The sequence below is a fragment of the Triplophysa rosa genome, unplaced genomic scaffold (assembly GCF_024868665.1).
Source record: "Triplophysa rosa unplaced genomic scaffold, Trosa_1v2 scaffold388, whole genome shotgun sequence".
In the NCBI taxonomy this organism is placed as follows: domain Eukaryota; kingdom Metazoa; phylum Chordata; class Actinopteri; order Cypriniformes; family Nemacheilidae; genus Triplophysa; species Triplophysa rosa.
Window position 1 is genome coordinate 47,317 of NW_026634386.1, and position 15,134 is coordinate 62,450.

Sequence of the window (15,134 nt, forward strand, 5' to 3'; positions counted from 1 at the left end):
AACCGTTTGCATTTGCATTTACGCGAAGGTACAATGTCTGCCAAATTTCAAAAGGAAAAGCAAAGTCTATTTGCAAATGAATTATCTCTGTCTTACAAGTTACGACCCTGCCATATTTAAATCGCAATAGCAATTCCCCATATGCGATTTCACTTCCTCTGGCGTCACGTATTAAGCCTGCCAAAACTTAAATGAAATCGCAAATCCCTTTGCATTTGCGTTTCCCCTGACTTGTACAGAAACCTGTCAATCAATGGCGGGGGTGGGCTTATTCAACGGGGCGTGTTTGTATCGGGAAGTGACATCATTCACCGTTGACTGGAACTTAAGTAGATACAGTAGGAAAGTGATACAGCAGGAAAGTGATACAGCTAAACACATTAGGAGTGAAGTTACAACTGCACTCACAATCTGCGTTGAAAACATTGCAGTTTTTTTTTGTTCGGAAATAACTTTGTGTATCATAACATAGTGAGACAAAGACAAACTTGTGCTCCAGTGTTTTAGTGAGTTTGCTGGACACAGAAGTAGCTGTCATCTACAAATTACTGGATGGAGTTGTTGCTGTATTTAAACATTAATTTAATTTCCAAACAGCCTTTTCAACAACATGTGCAGTAAATGAGCCCATCAGGTGATGCACCAACCTGAGAAATTAATGTAATTATGATGAATCCACACTGCTTCAATATGACTTCATAGCTCATTGAGATCACCAGACCACTGTTTGTGTTCATCTGTTTATCGAGCCCGTTGAACGTCTTTAAATTATACATGTTAAGTACCTCAATTGTGATTCATTGTAAAGATTTTCTCTATATGAAACTTTGCATCTGATCCTCGTTTGTTCCATTATTGTTATTTTGGCTTTTAGCTGTAGCTGAATCCCTTTTAGCCACAACCGGTGTCGCCCTGATGGTGTCACCTTGGTGTTGGACTGACTGCCACCACTGCGACGGTGAATGACGTCACTTCCCGATACAAACACGCCCCGTTGAATAAGCCCACCCCCGCCATTGATTGACAGGTTTCTGTACAAGTCAGAGGAAACGCAAATGCAAAGTGATTTGCGATTTCATTTGAGTTTTGGCAGGCTTAATACCAGAGGAAGTGAAATAGCATATGGGGAATTGCTATTGCGATTTAAATATGGCTATGTCGTAACTCGTAAGACAGAGATATTTCTTTTGCAAATAGACTTTGCTTTTACTTTTGAAATTTGGCAGACATTTTACGTTCGCATAAACGGTTTGCATTTGCGTTTGAATTATGTCACAATTTTTATACAAACAAACAGAAAACGCATTTGCAAATGCAGTTTGCAATTCCTTTTTAATTTAGTCCTCAAAATCACTCCATACACTGCTGATTGGATAGCAGTTTGCGTAGTAAACTTAGTTGGAGCCTTCTGTGAATTTGGTTACACGTGCAACGTTACACATTATTAGGATATATCAAGCGATCTCTAACAAAGCAAGAGTGTATACAAATATGTTTTGCTCACATAAGATTGCTGTGCCATTCCTGTCGGATCCAATATTGACTGCACAGCACTGCTTTTTAATTTTAGTCTTTCCGCAAATCCAGACCCTTTTTACAAAGGAATCCATGGTGAAATGACGCGAACAAATGCTCAATGTTTCACCCACATGAGTAGGAACGTACTTAAAAATAAACTTCAACCACGCATTCCTAATATCAGAATCCAAAGGAAGCGAATATGTTCTTCCACAACCAGGCACTGCACAATGTTGCATATTTGTTGCTTGGTCGCTCTAAATAAAAATAACAGTGAAAGAAGTCCTCACTTTTGCACATATGACACGGGGATAGCCGCTCTCGAGAGCCCTTCACTAAAGTGACAGGGTTGCCAGATCGTCACAACAAAATAAGCAAATAAAGACAAGACAAAAACAAACCTTAAAATGCAAATTGTTTATATATTTTATAAGACCAAACATTCTTAAAATCTGCAACAGACCATTTATTAAGACCTAAGTGCCAAGGCTTTTTGATCTAAGACCAAACAACAAGCATAAAAGCGCTTATTAATAACAAACATGGCAACACAGCAAAAGAGTGCTGTGTGATGTAGCCTTCCAAGCATAAACACAACACAGCGCATATCAGCAGTTTAGTTTAAACTGACGGACAAAACAAATCTTTAGCCATAAAATATATATATGGTTACCAGTTTGTCAATCATCACAAATGCGGGAGTGTGTACTATGTGTGGCTAAAGTCATTCACAAACCAGTGGGCGTGGCTAGAGAAGTAATCATTGATATTTTTCTGTGGAGGCGGTGTTCAACCTATCTATAAATAGGTGCATTTCAGGATCTGGCGTTTGCTGAGCCTGGTGTCAATAACAGTTGTAATTTCAGTAACAAGGGCGTTTTCAGTTCTGACACTTACAGGATGTTCGCTTTAATACGATTCCCTCTTATATAAAAGCTCGGGTTAAAATTGAGGTCTTAATTCATGGCCCCTGTAACCCAACTGGCTGACTTGTTAGCCCAATAAACATCAGGATTAACCTAACGTTTAGGAGTGTAGGTCAACTGACACTGACAATTTTCATTATAAAATTATATAAATTATAAAATGCATAAATTTAATATGCAAAATGATTTACAGAATAAAGAAGCCTGAAGGTATACAACACTTGTAAGGGCACTACTCTGCCAAGCCTAAACTTAGAGTTATTCATATTGTCCACTGTCATATTATATCTTGTGATCAAATTTTTAACTGACTTTAATTTTTGTTTTAAAGGGGATCATCAGAAGAAGAAAAAGAAGATGCAGTAGTAAAGGACTACTGGATTCCACAATGGCCAATGCAAGCCGTACAAAACAGGGAAACATATATTTTATAAATAGTTATTTGACACCAAATAAAGGGCACCAAATGTGCTGCAATATTTTTATTCAGATTTATTGTTTACAAAAAAAATATACATTTTAAATGTTGCATATAACTAGTATGTTTTTTTTAAATTCCAGTTTCTGTAATATCCTATAATGCTGAGTAATTCAATAGTTAATGGCCAGTTAGTAAGCCTTTTTTCCATTTTCACAGATTTTTCATAATATGACTACTACGAATAAGAAAACTGATTGTGTGAGGAAATTCCACAATATTAAATAAGAATTCATATATTGTTAAAAGTTTATCAGTGTGTAATTATTTTTTGTTTGAAGAGGTTCTGTGTGTGGTTTTATTTGTTGATTTAATTCATTGGTGAATGTTCACTTCTGAGGGATACTTGAATGACAGAGTTTAACCTGTGTGAACTCAGATAATCTTGCATATGAAACCCTTAATGTGATTTTCTGGCTTTGCTTAGAATTTGATGATGGAGGCATTTGAGTTCATTGGAGACATCAGTATATCATACACTAACAAATGCTGGGTCAAATATGGAATAGAATTTTATAGGAGGTTATTTCAGAATCAGAATTTGCTTTATTGGCCAAGTGTGTGCAAGCACACAAGGAATTTGTTGTGTTTTTTATATTTAAACCAATAGTTAAAATAAATTTGTCCATATTTAACGCAACCAAAAAAAAGCATTTTCTGCGTTTCTGCAAAATGCATGTGTAACAGTAGCCTAATCTCTGTCCTCATGTATAACGCAGATTATTCCAGAGATTTTCTTTGCATTCATTATAACAGTAATTAACAGTAATCCCATTTGAGGCTTTTCAGTCCAATTATATAGATTCTGCAAATGTTTACTTAATGTTTCACTTTGTCTGAGACAAACAGTGGAGCAGAAGCAGTGTTGGGTGTAACTAGTTACTAAGTAATTAGTTACTGTAGTTTAATTACTTTTCCCTTGAAAAAGTGTAGTAAGGGGTTACTCTTATTTTTTCTGTAATTTAATTATAGTTACTTCTGATGTAATTAAACTAAATACTGTGTGTAATGTGTGTGTAATAGTGGAAAATTCAAAGACTTAACTTTAAAATCCGTGCTTTAATGTATAATTCTCACATTTGTAATACTTTGGTCAGTTAATAAGAGTACTTTGTGTAGTTTTATATTATTTATTTGAATGAATTAAAAGAGCCCTTTCATGCCTATCCTTGAATCACTTAACTAATCAAGGTTGTTGTAGGATATAGAAAGTAATTAGTAATAAGTAACTAAATACTTTTTGGAGAGAGTAATTTGTACAGTAATCTAATTACACTATTGAATATGTAATTAGTAACTAGTAATTAATTACTTTTTGAGAGTAACTTACCCAACACTGAGCAGAAGATAGTGTTTGTTAATTCTTGAGTTAATAAAAAAAGTTAATATGATCAATCAATGTCAATAAGTTTTTTTTTAGCTTGCACAACACAATAATGTATTTTATTTTTCTTCATATGTAGTCAAGGTCAAAACTATATTTCATTACAATTTGGACTTTAGATTTATTTTCTTGTTTCCTCTAAAATGTATTATCTTTAAAAGCGTAATTTGTTTGATAACTAGACAACGTTTTAAATAGCAGTAACAATAAAGTTGTATTAACATTGCTGAAGTACTGGTTCACTGCGCCAGTTGCTTGTTACTTTCTACTTATAGACTCTCCTTTAATCAGATTTGCTTTAAGTCTATTACTTTCTGAATACTTTTAGGACCTCACCTCATTATCGTTTTCTGTTTCTGTTTCTGGTAAGAGTTGAGTACATGATATATTAACCTTTGGGTAATGGGTTGAATTAATTGCTTAAACTATAATGTTACATATTGTCATTTTTCAAACAAGCATGGACGCCACCAACTGCCACTGTTGAGAAAAGCATTAGATGTTATGGATTTTTCTCTCCATCGTCTGTAAGTCTTTGTCACAGTCACCTTTGGATTGTTAACTGAGACCCCAAAATCAAAAACATCATGTCTTTCAGTGAAATCTTCCAATAAAACACTAACCCTCTCTCTTTCTCTCAGCAGGTATTGGTCTAGCTTTTGCTGAAACTAGTAACTTTGTATTAGCACCTATATTATTGCTCCTGTATGACATATTGCTTATTGTTCCCTGAACTCTCTGTAAGACGCTTTGGATAAAAGCGTCTGCTACATGACTAAATGTAAATGTAAATGCTTTACTGATTTTCTGTACTGTAAAGCTGCTTTTAAAACATTTGCATTGTGAGAAGTACTAAAGGTTACTTGACATAAAATACACTGCTGAAAAGAATAGATGGGAAAATAAAAAAAATCTTTCATCTCTGTTAAAAATAAAATGGAGTGAACAGCTTTGAAAACTGTAGCTGATAATGGTATTTACTGTGGTTGTCAGAGGTGATTTCTTTTGGCTATTTCAGAAGTAAGTGGATTAGTTGTTCAATCTTAAGGGAGTCTGAAATAGCTACAGTATCTTATTCACTGCTAGGCTTTACAAGTGATACGTTTGCAGTGAAAGAGAAAAGCAGTACTGTCTCTCTTCTTCAAGGAAGACAAAACAAATGATATGCAACATTTGCCTTTGTAGTAATCAAAAAAATGATTAATGGGCAAGTCAACAAATCAGTCTTCGATGGAGTAAACAGAAAAGAAGTTAAAATATTTTTTTTGACCTGTGGTTGGGTAAGTAATCTCAGCTCTTTCAGACAATAACTTGTTTCTTAGGAATATAGCAAGGGTAACACATTTTTTAAACTTTATTGAACATTACACACTTGGTAGTATACAGATTGCCTAAAATTATTTGCAAATGTATTACCTATTCTTGATTTGGGAACCTTAAAATTTTACTAAAATCTGGGGCTCCATCATAAAAACATTGTCATGTAAGGTTATGCCATGTTTCTCTGAAATGCGTGCTTTTTTCCTCTTAGATATCTGTGATGCTCTCTTTTTTGTGCTGAACAGATTTTGATATGGAGGTGGGAATATCATGGATTTTGGTAAGAAATATAATGCCACAAGACAGTTACAGCCTTAGTGTGAATAATTTGTTTACGAATAATCAATTAATAGCAACCAGAACAATGCTGTATCTGTTTCTTTTTTCTCAAGTGTTTGGGTCTCCAGCACGCTGAGGCAGCCTTCGTTGACTCATCTTGTCCGCACTGCGGGCAAATGGTCATTGAGACGTTGCGGTCACGGGTGGCTGTCTTCTCCCGAGAACCAGCCACCACCTCGCATGCTTCCCGGGCCGTGACGAGAATGGCTAAGGCCATACCGTCCGCCATGGTGAGCGGCGAGGGTGATATGGGGGCCACTGCGAGCGTAAATCCGTCAGCCAAGCGCTCGTGGACCGCTCGCATCCCGTCTCGCTCACCTCACCGTTCCCTAGCAGACGGTACCACACCGTCTGCATCCTCATTCACGTATTCGGACATGATGCTTGAGGAAGATATCGCAGCATCGGAGAGCGATTTGCTGGCATCTGATCCCGACGATTCCTTGCAGCGGGAGAGGTTGACCGAAACTCCCATCCAAAGTGTGTAGGACTTCGGCATCATTGGTGTCGAAGGCCTACGCTGCTGCGGGCCAAGCTGCCTCCTCTCTCTCTGCCATCCTGCAAGTCCACCAGGCCAAGGCGTTGAAAGAGATCCACGAGGGTAAGACCGACCCAGGGTTAACGCAGGAACTCCGCACCGCCACCGACCTCGCCCTACGGGCGACAAAGGCGACCGCACGGGCCCTGGGTCGGGCGATGTCCACTTTGGTGGTCCAGGAGAGGCATCTCTGGCTTAACCTTGCGCATATGAGCGATGCTGAGAAAGTCAGCTTTCTCGACGCGCCCGTTGCGCAGGGTGGGCTGTTTGGTGACACTATCGAGGACTTCGCTCAGCAGTTCTCGGCAGTGAAGAAGCAGACGGAGGCGATCAGCCACATCCTTCCCCGCCGTGACTCGGCCGCCCACAGGCCTTCAAAATCCCGTGCATCACCTGCTCCCCAGCAGCCCCGGCCCTCTTCGACACCAGCTCCGGCCCCGGCGCTCCCGACCCAGGCGACACCCTTCGGGGGCCTAGCGCCCACTTTCTCACAAAAAGAGTTTCCAATCTCCCTGGGTGTTTCTCACAGCCGCTCTCACCCTCTGTCAGACGGTGTTCAGCAACTCGACGTTGCGTCTTGGCGAGGCGCAACATCGAAGGTACATTGCAGCCCTCAGCACTCTCAAATCGATGGTGCGTGGAGCTGCATCGCCATGCAGGCAAACCAGCAGAGCCAGTCTTCAAGAGACCCGCACTGCCAGCCATCCAACCCCCCCCCCGAACCACCCCCCGGAGGGGCGATGAAGCAGATTGTACCCTTAGTCCCCCTGTCCTGGTCCCTGGGAGCTTGGCTCGAGCTTCCCATACCGTCACGGTGGCTGAGGGAAACGATCCGTCTCGGCTATGCGATCCAATTCGCCAGAAACCCGCCCAAGTTTCGGGGCATCCTCTCTACCTCGGTCAGAGGTCAGGATGCTCCCGTACTACAGGCCGAGGTCGCCACCCTTCTGGCAAAGGGAGCGATCGAGCCCGTCCCCCTAGCTGAGATGTCCAACGGGTTTTACAGCCGTACTTCATCGTCCCCAAAAAGGGCGTCCCCATCCTAGATCTGCGTACCCTGAACAGGCACCTGCACAAGCTGCCGTTCAGGATGCTCACGCAGAAGCGCATCCTGGCATCTGTCAGATGTCAGGATTGGTTCATGGCAATCGACATGAAGGACGCTTACTTTCATGTCTCGATTCTCCCTCGTCATCGCCCGTTCCTATGGTTCGCTTTCGAGGGTCAGGCATACCAGTACAGTGTCCTCCCTTTCGGTCTATCCCTGTCCCCACGAGTCTTTACGAAGATCGTGGAAGCCGCCCTCTCTCCCCTCAGGGAGAGAGGTGTGCAGGTACTTAACTATCTCGACGACTGGCTTATCTTGGCACACTCGCGAGATCTGTTGTGTACACACAGGGACCTGGTGCTCCGGCACCTAGATGGACTGGGACTACAGGTCAACTGAGAGAAGAGCAAGCTCTCCCCTGTGCAGAGCATCCTCTATCTTGGTATGGAACTCAACTCTGTCACCATGACTGCGCGCCTGACTTCAGAACGCACCCAGTCAGTGTTGAACTGCCTGGAACATTTCAAGCAGTCAGCGGTTCCCCTGAAACAATTTCAGAGGCTCCTGGGACACATGGCATCCTCGGCGGCGGTGATACCCCTCGGGTTGATGCACATGAGACCGCTCCAATACTGGGTACAGAGTCGAGTTCCCTGGAGAGCGTGGCACACCGGCAGCAGGCGGATGGTGGTTACGCCTCTCTGCCGGCGCACCCTAACCCCTTGGTCTTCCATGACCTTCCTTCGAACAGGGGCTCCCCTGGGGCAGGTTATGAGCTGCATGTGCAAGCATGTGCTGGTCCAGTTGGACAGCATTACCGCAGTAGCGTATATCAACCGCCAGGGTGGCGTTCGCTCACTGCAGTTAACATGACTTGCCCGACGCCTCCTCCTGTGGAGTCAGCAGGTGACCCGCTCCCTGCGTGCCACGTATATCCCAGGCGACCTGAACCAGACAGCCGACGCGCTCTCTCGTCAGTTGACGCCTCGCGGAGAGTGGCGACTCCACCCCCGCGCAGTCCAGCTCATTTGGGTGCAGTTCGGGCAGGCTCAAGTGGACCTGCAAGGTCAGGGAAGAGGAGCATCAAGTGTTACTCGTTGCGCCACACTGGCCCAACCGGACTTGGTTCTCGGAGCAAATGCTCTTGACGACAGCTCCCCCCTGGCCGATTCCCCTGACGAAGGACCTGCTTTCCCAGGAGAAGGGCACGTTATGGCATCCCAGGCCAGACCTCTGGAACCTCCATATCTGGCCCCTGGACGGGACGAGGAGATCCTGAGCGGTCTACCCCCGGCGGTGGTAGAGACCATTTCTCAGGTTAGGGCACCAGCCACTAGGCGACTGTATGCCTACAAGTGGCGCCTCTTCTCGTCCAACCCACGGAGTTGGGCGATCGGGTCCGTGCTGTCCTTCCTACAAGAAAGACTCGAGACTAGCCACTCCCCATCCACACTGAAAGTGTATGTAGCCGCCATCGCCGCTCATCACAACTCAGTTGCTGGAAAGTCTCAAGGACAGCACGATCTGGTCATTAGATTCCTAAGGGGCACAAGGAGGCGGAATCCGCCTCGTCCATGCTCCATACCCTCTTGGGACCTGGATGTGGCCCTGACGGGCCTCACCAGACCCCCCTTCGAGCCCCTAGATGATGCCGCTCATCTCACGATGAAGACGGGACCAGGCGGTGAAGTTACAGGCGCTCCCCACCAGGGAGGAAGACCCAACCCTGTCCGTGTTGTGTCCAGTACGCGCACTGCACCTTTACTTGGACCGGACACAGAGCTTCAGGAGCTCAGATCAGCTCTTTGTCTGTTTCGGAGGTCAGCAGAAGGGGAGAGCTGTCTCCAAGCAGAGGTTGGCGCACTGGTTTGTGGACGCTGTCACTACGGCCTACCAATCCCAAAATCTCCCGTGCCCACTCGCAGTGAGAGCTCACTCCACCCGGGGTATAGCCTCCTCGTGGGCACTGGCACGCGGCGCCTCTCTCACAGACATTTGCATAGCTGCGGTTTGGGCTACACCCAACACCTTCGCGAGGTTCTACAACCTCCGCGTAGAACCGGTGTCAGCCCGCGTCCTGAATGGCGACATGTAGGACCGGCAACCGGTAGGGTGTACGCCTATGATGGTACCTTCCCCCTCTCTCGAGTGGGTCAGAGTACTATTCAGCATCCATTCTTTCCCCACTGGGCGAAGAACAGGCACTCCATCATCACTAAGCAAGCACCCCCTGTGGGCGGGCTGGGCAGAGCAGCCCTGCCCCTTAGGCCGGGTACCACCTGAGTTATTCGACATGGCTCTAACCGGACCTAGTGCTACCAGACGTTGCAACCCCCCAACTAGGCGGTTCCGTCTGATGTATCCTCATGCTGGTTCCCACCTTGGTAACCCATGACCTTCCCTAGGTGGACCTCCACCTCGCGGTTAACTCCTTCAGTCCGCACTTTCTCCCATGAGTCCTCCCCCATCAGTGAGACCATGTTGGTATCTCCACTAACTCCTCCCTCTGGTAGGAAGTGGTCTCTGTAGCGCATCCCCCGCTTGAGGAAGTAGTGCTTACCCAGTGCCTTATGGTACCACGCGGCTTCTCGCTGTTAGAGAAACAAGGTCGCCGCCTGTGAGGCCGAATGTAGGGGCCTTCCCACCTTTCAACGAAGCTCTGGGACCTCCTACCTACCCACTGGTAGGTTACAATTTCGCGGTAGCGTTCACGGTTGACATGCCCAGGCCAGTCACCGTCGCTTCACTAGAGTTGTGACAGGGCACAGTGTTGTGGCGTTTTCCATAGGAACCCCATCTGTCGGTTCGACACAACGTCAAGAGACCGACAGAAAGGGAACGTCTTGGTTACGGTTGTAACCTCAGTTCCCTGATGGAGGGAACGAGACGTTGTGTCCTTCTTGCCACAACACGTGCTGCCCACTGCAGCAGTCATAAGAGGTCTCAGGCTCCTCAGAACAAAGGTGAATGAATGAAGCACGCTGTCTCCCTTTTATACCCGGATATCCGGGGGCGGGGTCCGGCATGCAAATTTCACTCGCCAATTTTCATTGGCCTTTTCTAAGTAGTCGGAAGCGATTGGTTCTCAAGGACGAACCCCATCTGTTGGTTCGACACAACGTCTCGTTCCCTCCATCAGGGAACTGAGGTTACAACCGTAACCAAGACTTTTTTACTCAAATTCAGTCGGTTTTAGTCACCATTTGACATTATTATATACTGTCAAAAGCTGAAACGATTGTTTACACAGCATGTGGAGTTTTTGTGACTGTACACAGCTTGTGGTATGAGCTATTTTTTGATTAGCTGTTTGTTGCTTGCTAAGCATCTGGTAGTGTCATTTACCCTGGGTAAAATGCGCTTCCAAATTACCCGGGGTTAAAAGTGGGGTTTACATGAAGATAACCTGGGGTAAGGTGCAGTGTGAAAAGCCATTATGATATTACCTGCAAAGTTTTTGTACAGTCGTGGCCAAAAGTAATGTCCAGCTTATTCAATTATTTTATAAAATGTTGCATTGGTGTGTTTGGAGTGTAAACTGAAGCTCATCTTTGAGAAAAATTAAAGGAGGCTTGTCAAAAATTTAGCATGCAGTTTATGAAGACATAACAGAATGACTACAAAATATTACCACAAGAGATCAACAAATTTAATAAGGAATAAAATTGTGATCACTGTATGCTTTGTTTCATTTGAGTTTCTATGCGTTTTTCTATATTAGAATAAATCCATGTTTCCTGATACAGTATACTGTGGTTTGCTTTCCCCCCCCAATTTTTTTAAATAAATATCTTAAAATAGTATTGTTTTGTTTGTCTTGATCCATACACCTTATACATGACGGTTTAATGTAACTTGAGGGTCATTAAAAGGAAATATTGTACAAATATGCCCCAGACATAACCTTTGGCCATACTGTACCCTGAAGGCTCCCAGCACCATTAGGTTTATTTGTTCATTTATTTTCCAGCCAAAGTGCACCACTTAAGTCATCAAACAGAACTGCAAAAATTTGGGCTGACGTCAAGCCAGTGTTAATTTTGACAGCAAATTTTGATTTAGTTTTAGTCATAGTCTTTTGACGAAAATGCAATTTAGTTTTAGTCACATTTTAGTCAACCCCATCATTTTAGTTTTAGTCTAGTTTTAGTCGACGAAATATGAAAAACATTTTAGTCGAATAAATATACATTATATTTAGTCTACTAAAATCTAAATGGTTTAAATCATTTACTTGGTGTAATTAAATGTTCCATACAAAGATTCAACTGTTTTGACATAATTTACTTCACCTTAGAATGAAATTAAACCAGGTTATTACCTTTATTTTTCAGTAAAGTTCAGTAACTAGATTTGCATTGTTGGAACACAGATTATTAGACCATGAATGACATGTTCCAGTTCATTCAATCCCATTTGACTCAAATGACTCGTAAGTAGGGCATATTCATTCAGTTCATTCAACCAATGAAACGCTCTGACAGGGCTCACACTGAAAGGCTATTGGCTCTATATGGCATGCCTCTTTGAAGAAAGAGCTGCACTGTCTTTGCATGATACAGCAATGAATGAGAAATAGCCAAATAGTCAAAAAGACATTATATAAATTGTATTACATTTCTTTAATCATGCAAACATGTTACATACTTGTTTCGAATGTACAGTTTGACTCACTTCATCACTTCTATAATCAGTAGAGGACAGCACTGTTTTTTTTTTGCTGACTTTATGTTGCATTTCACGTTATGCAGCAGCTCGTGTTAAGTTAACATAGGCATATAAAAGCGTTTGTGCTGCCTTCGTAATGTGTTTCGGGGTAACTCGCCTGCAGTCGCGCTTCAAGTTTGCAGCATTTTACCGGCGATCGTGAAGGAAAATAAGACTCTTTGTAAACCGCGTGGAGACACAGAATAGCATGAAGTGCTCTAAAACTTCCTGGTATACGGCTGCGTTGACCTTGGACCTCAGAAAACACAGTGGACCAACACCAGCAGATGACATGGCACCCCAAACCATCACTGACTGTGGAAACTTTATACTGGACCTCAAGCAACGTGGATTCTGTGCCTCTCCTCTCTTCCTCCAGACTCTGGGACCCTGATTTCCAAAGGAAATGCAAAATTTACTTTCATCAGAGAACATAACTTTGGACCACTCAGCAGCAGTCCAGTCCTTTTTGTCTTTAGCCCAGGCGAGACGCTTCTGATGCTTCCTGCTGCTGACCAAGTTTATGGAGATGCAGATTTCATTTTCCAACAGGACTTGGCACCTGCACACAGTGCCAAAGCTACCAGTACCTGGTTTAAGGACCATGGTATCCCTGTTCTTAATTGGCCAGCAAACTCGCCTGACCTTAACCCCATAGAAAATCTATGGGGTATTGTAAAGAGGAAGATGCGATTTGCCAGACCCAACAATGCAGAAGAGCTGAAGGCCACTATCAGAGCAACCTGGCCTCTCATAACACCTGAGCAGTGCCACAGACTGATCGACTCCATGCCACGCCGCATTGCTGCTGTAATTCAGGCAAAAGGAGCCCCAACTAAGTATTGAGTGCTGTACATGCTCATACTTTTGATGTTCATACTTTTCAGTTGGCCAAGATTTCTAAAAATCCTTTCTTTGTATTGGTCTTAAGTAATATTCTAATTTTCTGAGATACTGAATTTGGGATTTTCATTAGTTGTCAGTTATAATAATCAAATTAAAAGAAATAAACATTTGAAATATATCAGTCTGTGTGTAATGAATGAATATAATATACAAGTTTCACTTTTTGAATGGATTTAGTGAAATAAATCAACTTTTTGATGATATTGTATATCATCATCTGTATATGTCTGTGCTTCATCCTTCCCCCATAGACTTCTCTCCACTGTTTATGCAAGTTAAAGTGAAAATGACCTATTAGTCAGATATGGTGACCCACACCCGAAATGTGACCTCTGCATTTAACCCATCCAGAGAGTAGTGAACACACGCACAGCAAGTGGTGAACACACGTACACCCGGAGCAGTGGGCAGCTATCACTGCAGTGCTCGGGGTGCAATTAGGGGTAAGGTGCCTTGCTCAAGGGCACCTCATTTGTTACCTGCCGGCCCTGGGAATCGAACCGGCAACGTTCTGGTCACGAGTCCGACTCTCTAACCATTAGACCACGACTGCCCCCATTATTATTATGGGACAAGAATATTTTCGTCTCGTTTTTATTAGTTGACGAAAATGTCAGTATATTTTTATTACAGTTTTCGTTATCATGCATTCATTTTTATTTAGTTATCGTCTCGTTTTCATCAGTGAAAACATGTCGTTAATGAATACTTCTCGTCTTAGTTTTCGTCAACGAAATTAACACTGCGTCAAGCATGTTTTCCAAAACTTCATCTGCCCTAAACTGTTTCACTATAACATTAATGTTGCTGTGTCGGGTTGGTGAGGATGCTTAAACAGAGCAATTTTCTGATATTGCTCTATTTCTGAGTTACAGTTATAACAGGGAAATTGAAACAAATGGCTTGCAGAGATCTTTTTGCTACGAACAAAAGCACACTTCAGCTTCTCAGTTCAAAAGATTGCTGTCCAACAAAATTGATGTCCACTCATTGTTTCTCTCTCTCTCTTTCTTTCTAGGATCACTGAAAATCTGCTTGCTATGGCACGCCCTTCCACAGAAATAATTGAAAAATATAATGTAATAGACCAGTTTTTGAGGTAATGTTCTCAACTAAAAGTGCCTCTTGCAAACAAATTCTTGAATTCGTTTGTGTTACTGTTTGGTAAACTCCTATTATGCCATGTTGCTTTGTGTTAAGATGTGGCTTGAAGACAATTATTAACCTCCAATATCCTGGAGAACACGCCAACTGTGGCAACCCGCTACAGCCAGAAAGTGGCTTTACTTACCGACCAGAGAATTTTATGGAAGCTGGCAGTGAGTATCACTTTGTTATTGGTTCTGCCAAACAGACTGATTTCTGTATCAATAAGCTTTAGTTTTATGTGTGATGTGAAGTAGGATATAATACTATATAAACTGTACTATATATGCTAATTAATTTTGTTGACACGGTAAAAAACAGCGTTTAGCCGATATTTCTGAGTTGTAACTGCTTTTCGTCTTTGGGTTACAAAGAAAGTGTTCTTGTATTTTAGTTTATTTTTACAACTTTAGATGGAACGACTATGGAGTGGCCTCCCTCATGACAATATTAGATATGGTGAAAGTTATGTCTTTTGCCATCCAGGAAGGTAAAATGGCTGTTCACTGTCATGCAGGGCTTGGCAGAACAGGTACAGTTCTGTTTCCTTTTACATACAGTATATGCTTTGTTGCTACATCAGTAGCTGACTGTATTAGAACACCCCAGGTGTTCCCTTAGATTTATGCTTTTAAATTATCCTGATTGGCTAACTGGATATTGGAGTAAGTTTGTCACTGACATTGTTTCTTGTGGTAAATCGTATATATTTTTCGATAAACGAACAGAAGTTAAAAGTGAATGTTGAGTCCTCATGAGATAAATTTAGGTTGCAGCTGACCAAGTTTTGTGTTCTCTGATAAGACACACCGACTTTAATCTAT

The 15,134-nt window shown here is 42.8% G+C and overlaps 1 protein-coding gene across 1 annotated transcript in view; it reads left to right on the plus strand.

The window, feature by feature from the left end:
* The window catches only part of ptpdc1b (protein tyrosine phosphatase domain containing 1b), a 58,109-nt gene that overhangs the window by 10,101 nt on the left and 32,874 nt on the right, over positions 1 to 15,134 (plus strand). Inside the window, exons 2-5 of the mRNA XM_057328158.1 lie at positions 5,853 to 5,906; positions 14,183 to 14,263; positions 14,365 to 14,483; positions 14,705 to 14,842. Coding sequence (XP_057184141.1) covers positions 5,853 to 5,906; positions 14,183 to 14,263; positions 14,365 to 14,483; positions 14,705 to 14,842 — 392 coding nt within the window. The remainder of the gene's footprint in view (positions 1 to 5,852; positions 5,907 to 14,182; positions 14,264 to 14,364; positions 14,484 to 14,704; positions 14,843 to 15,134) is intronic.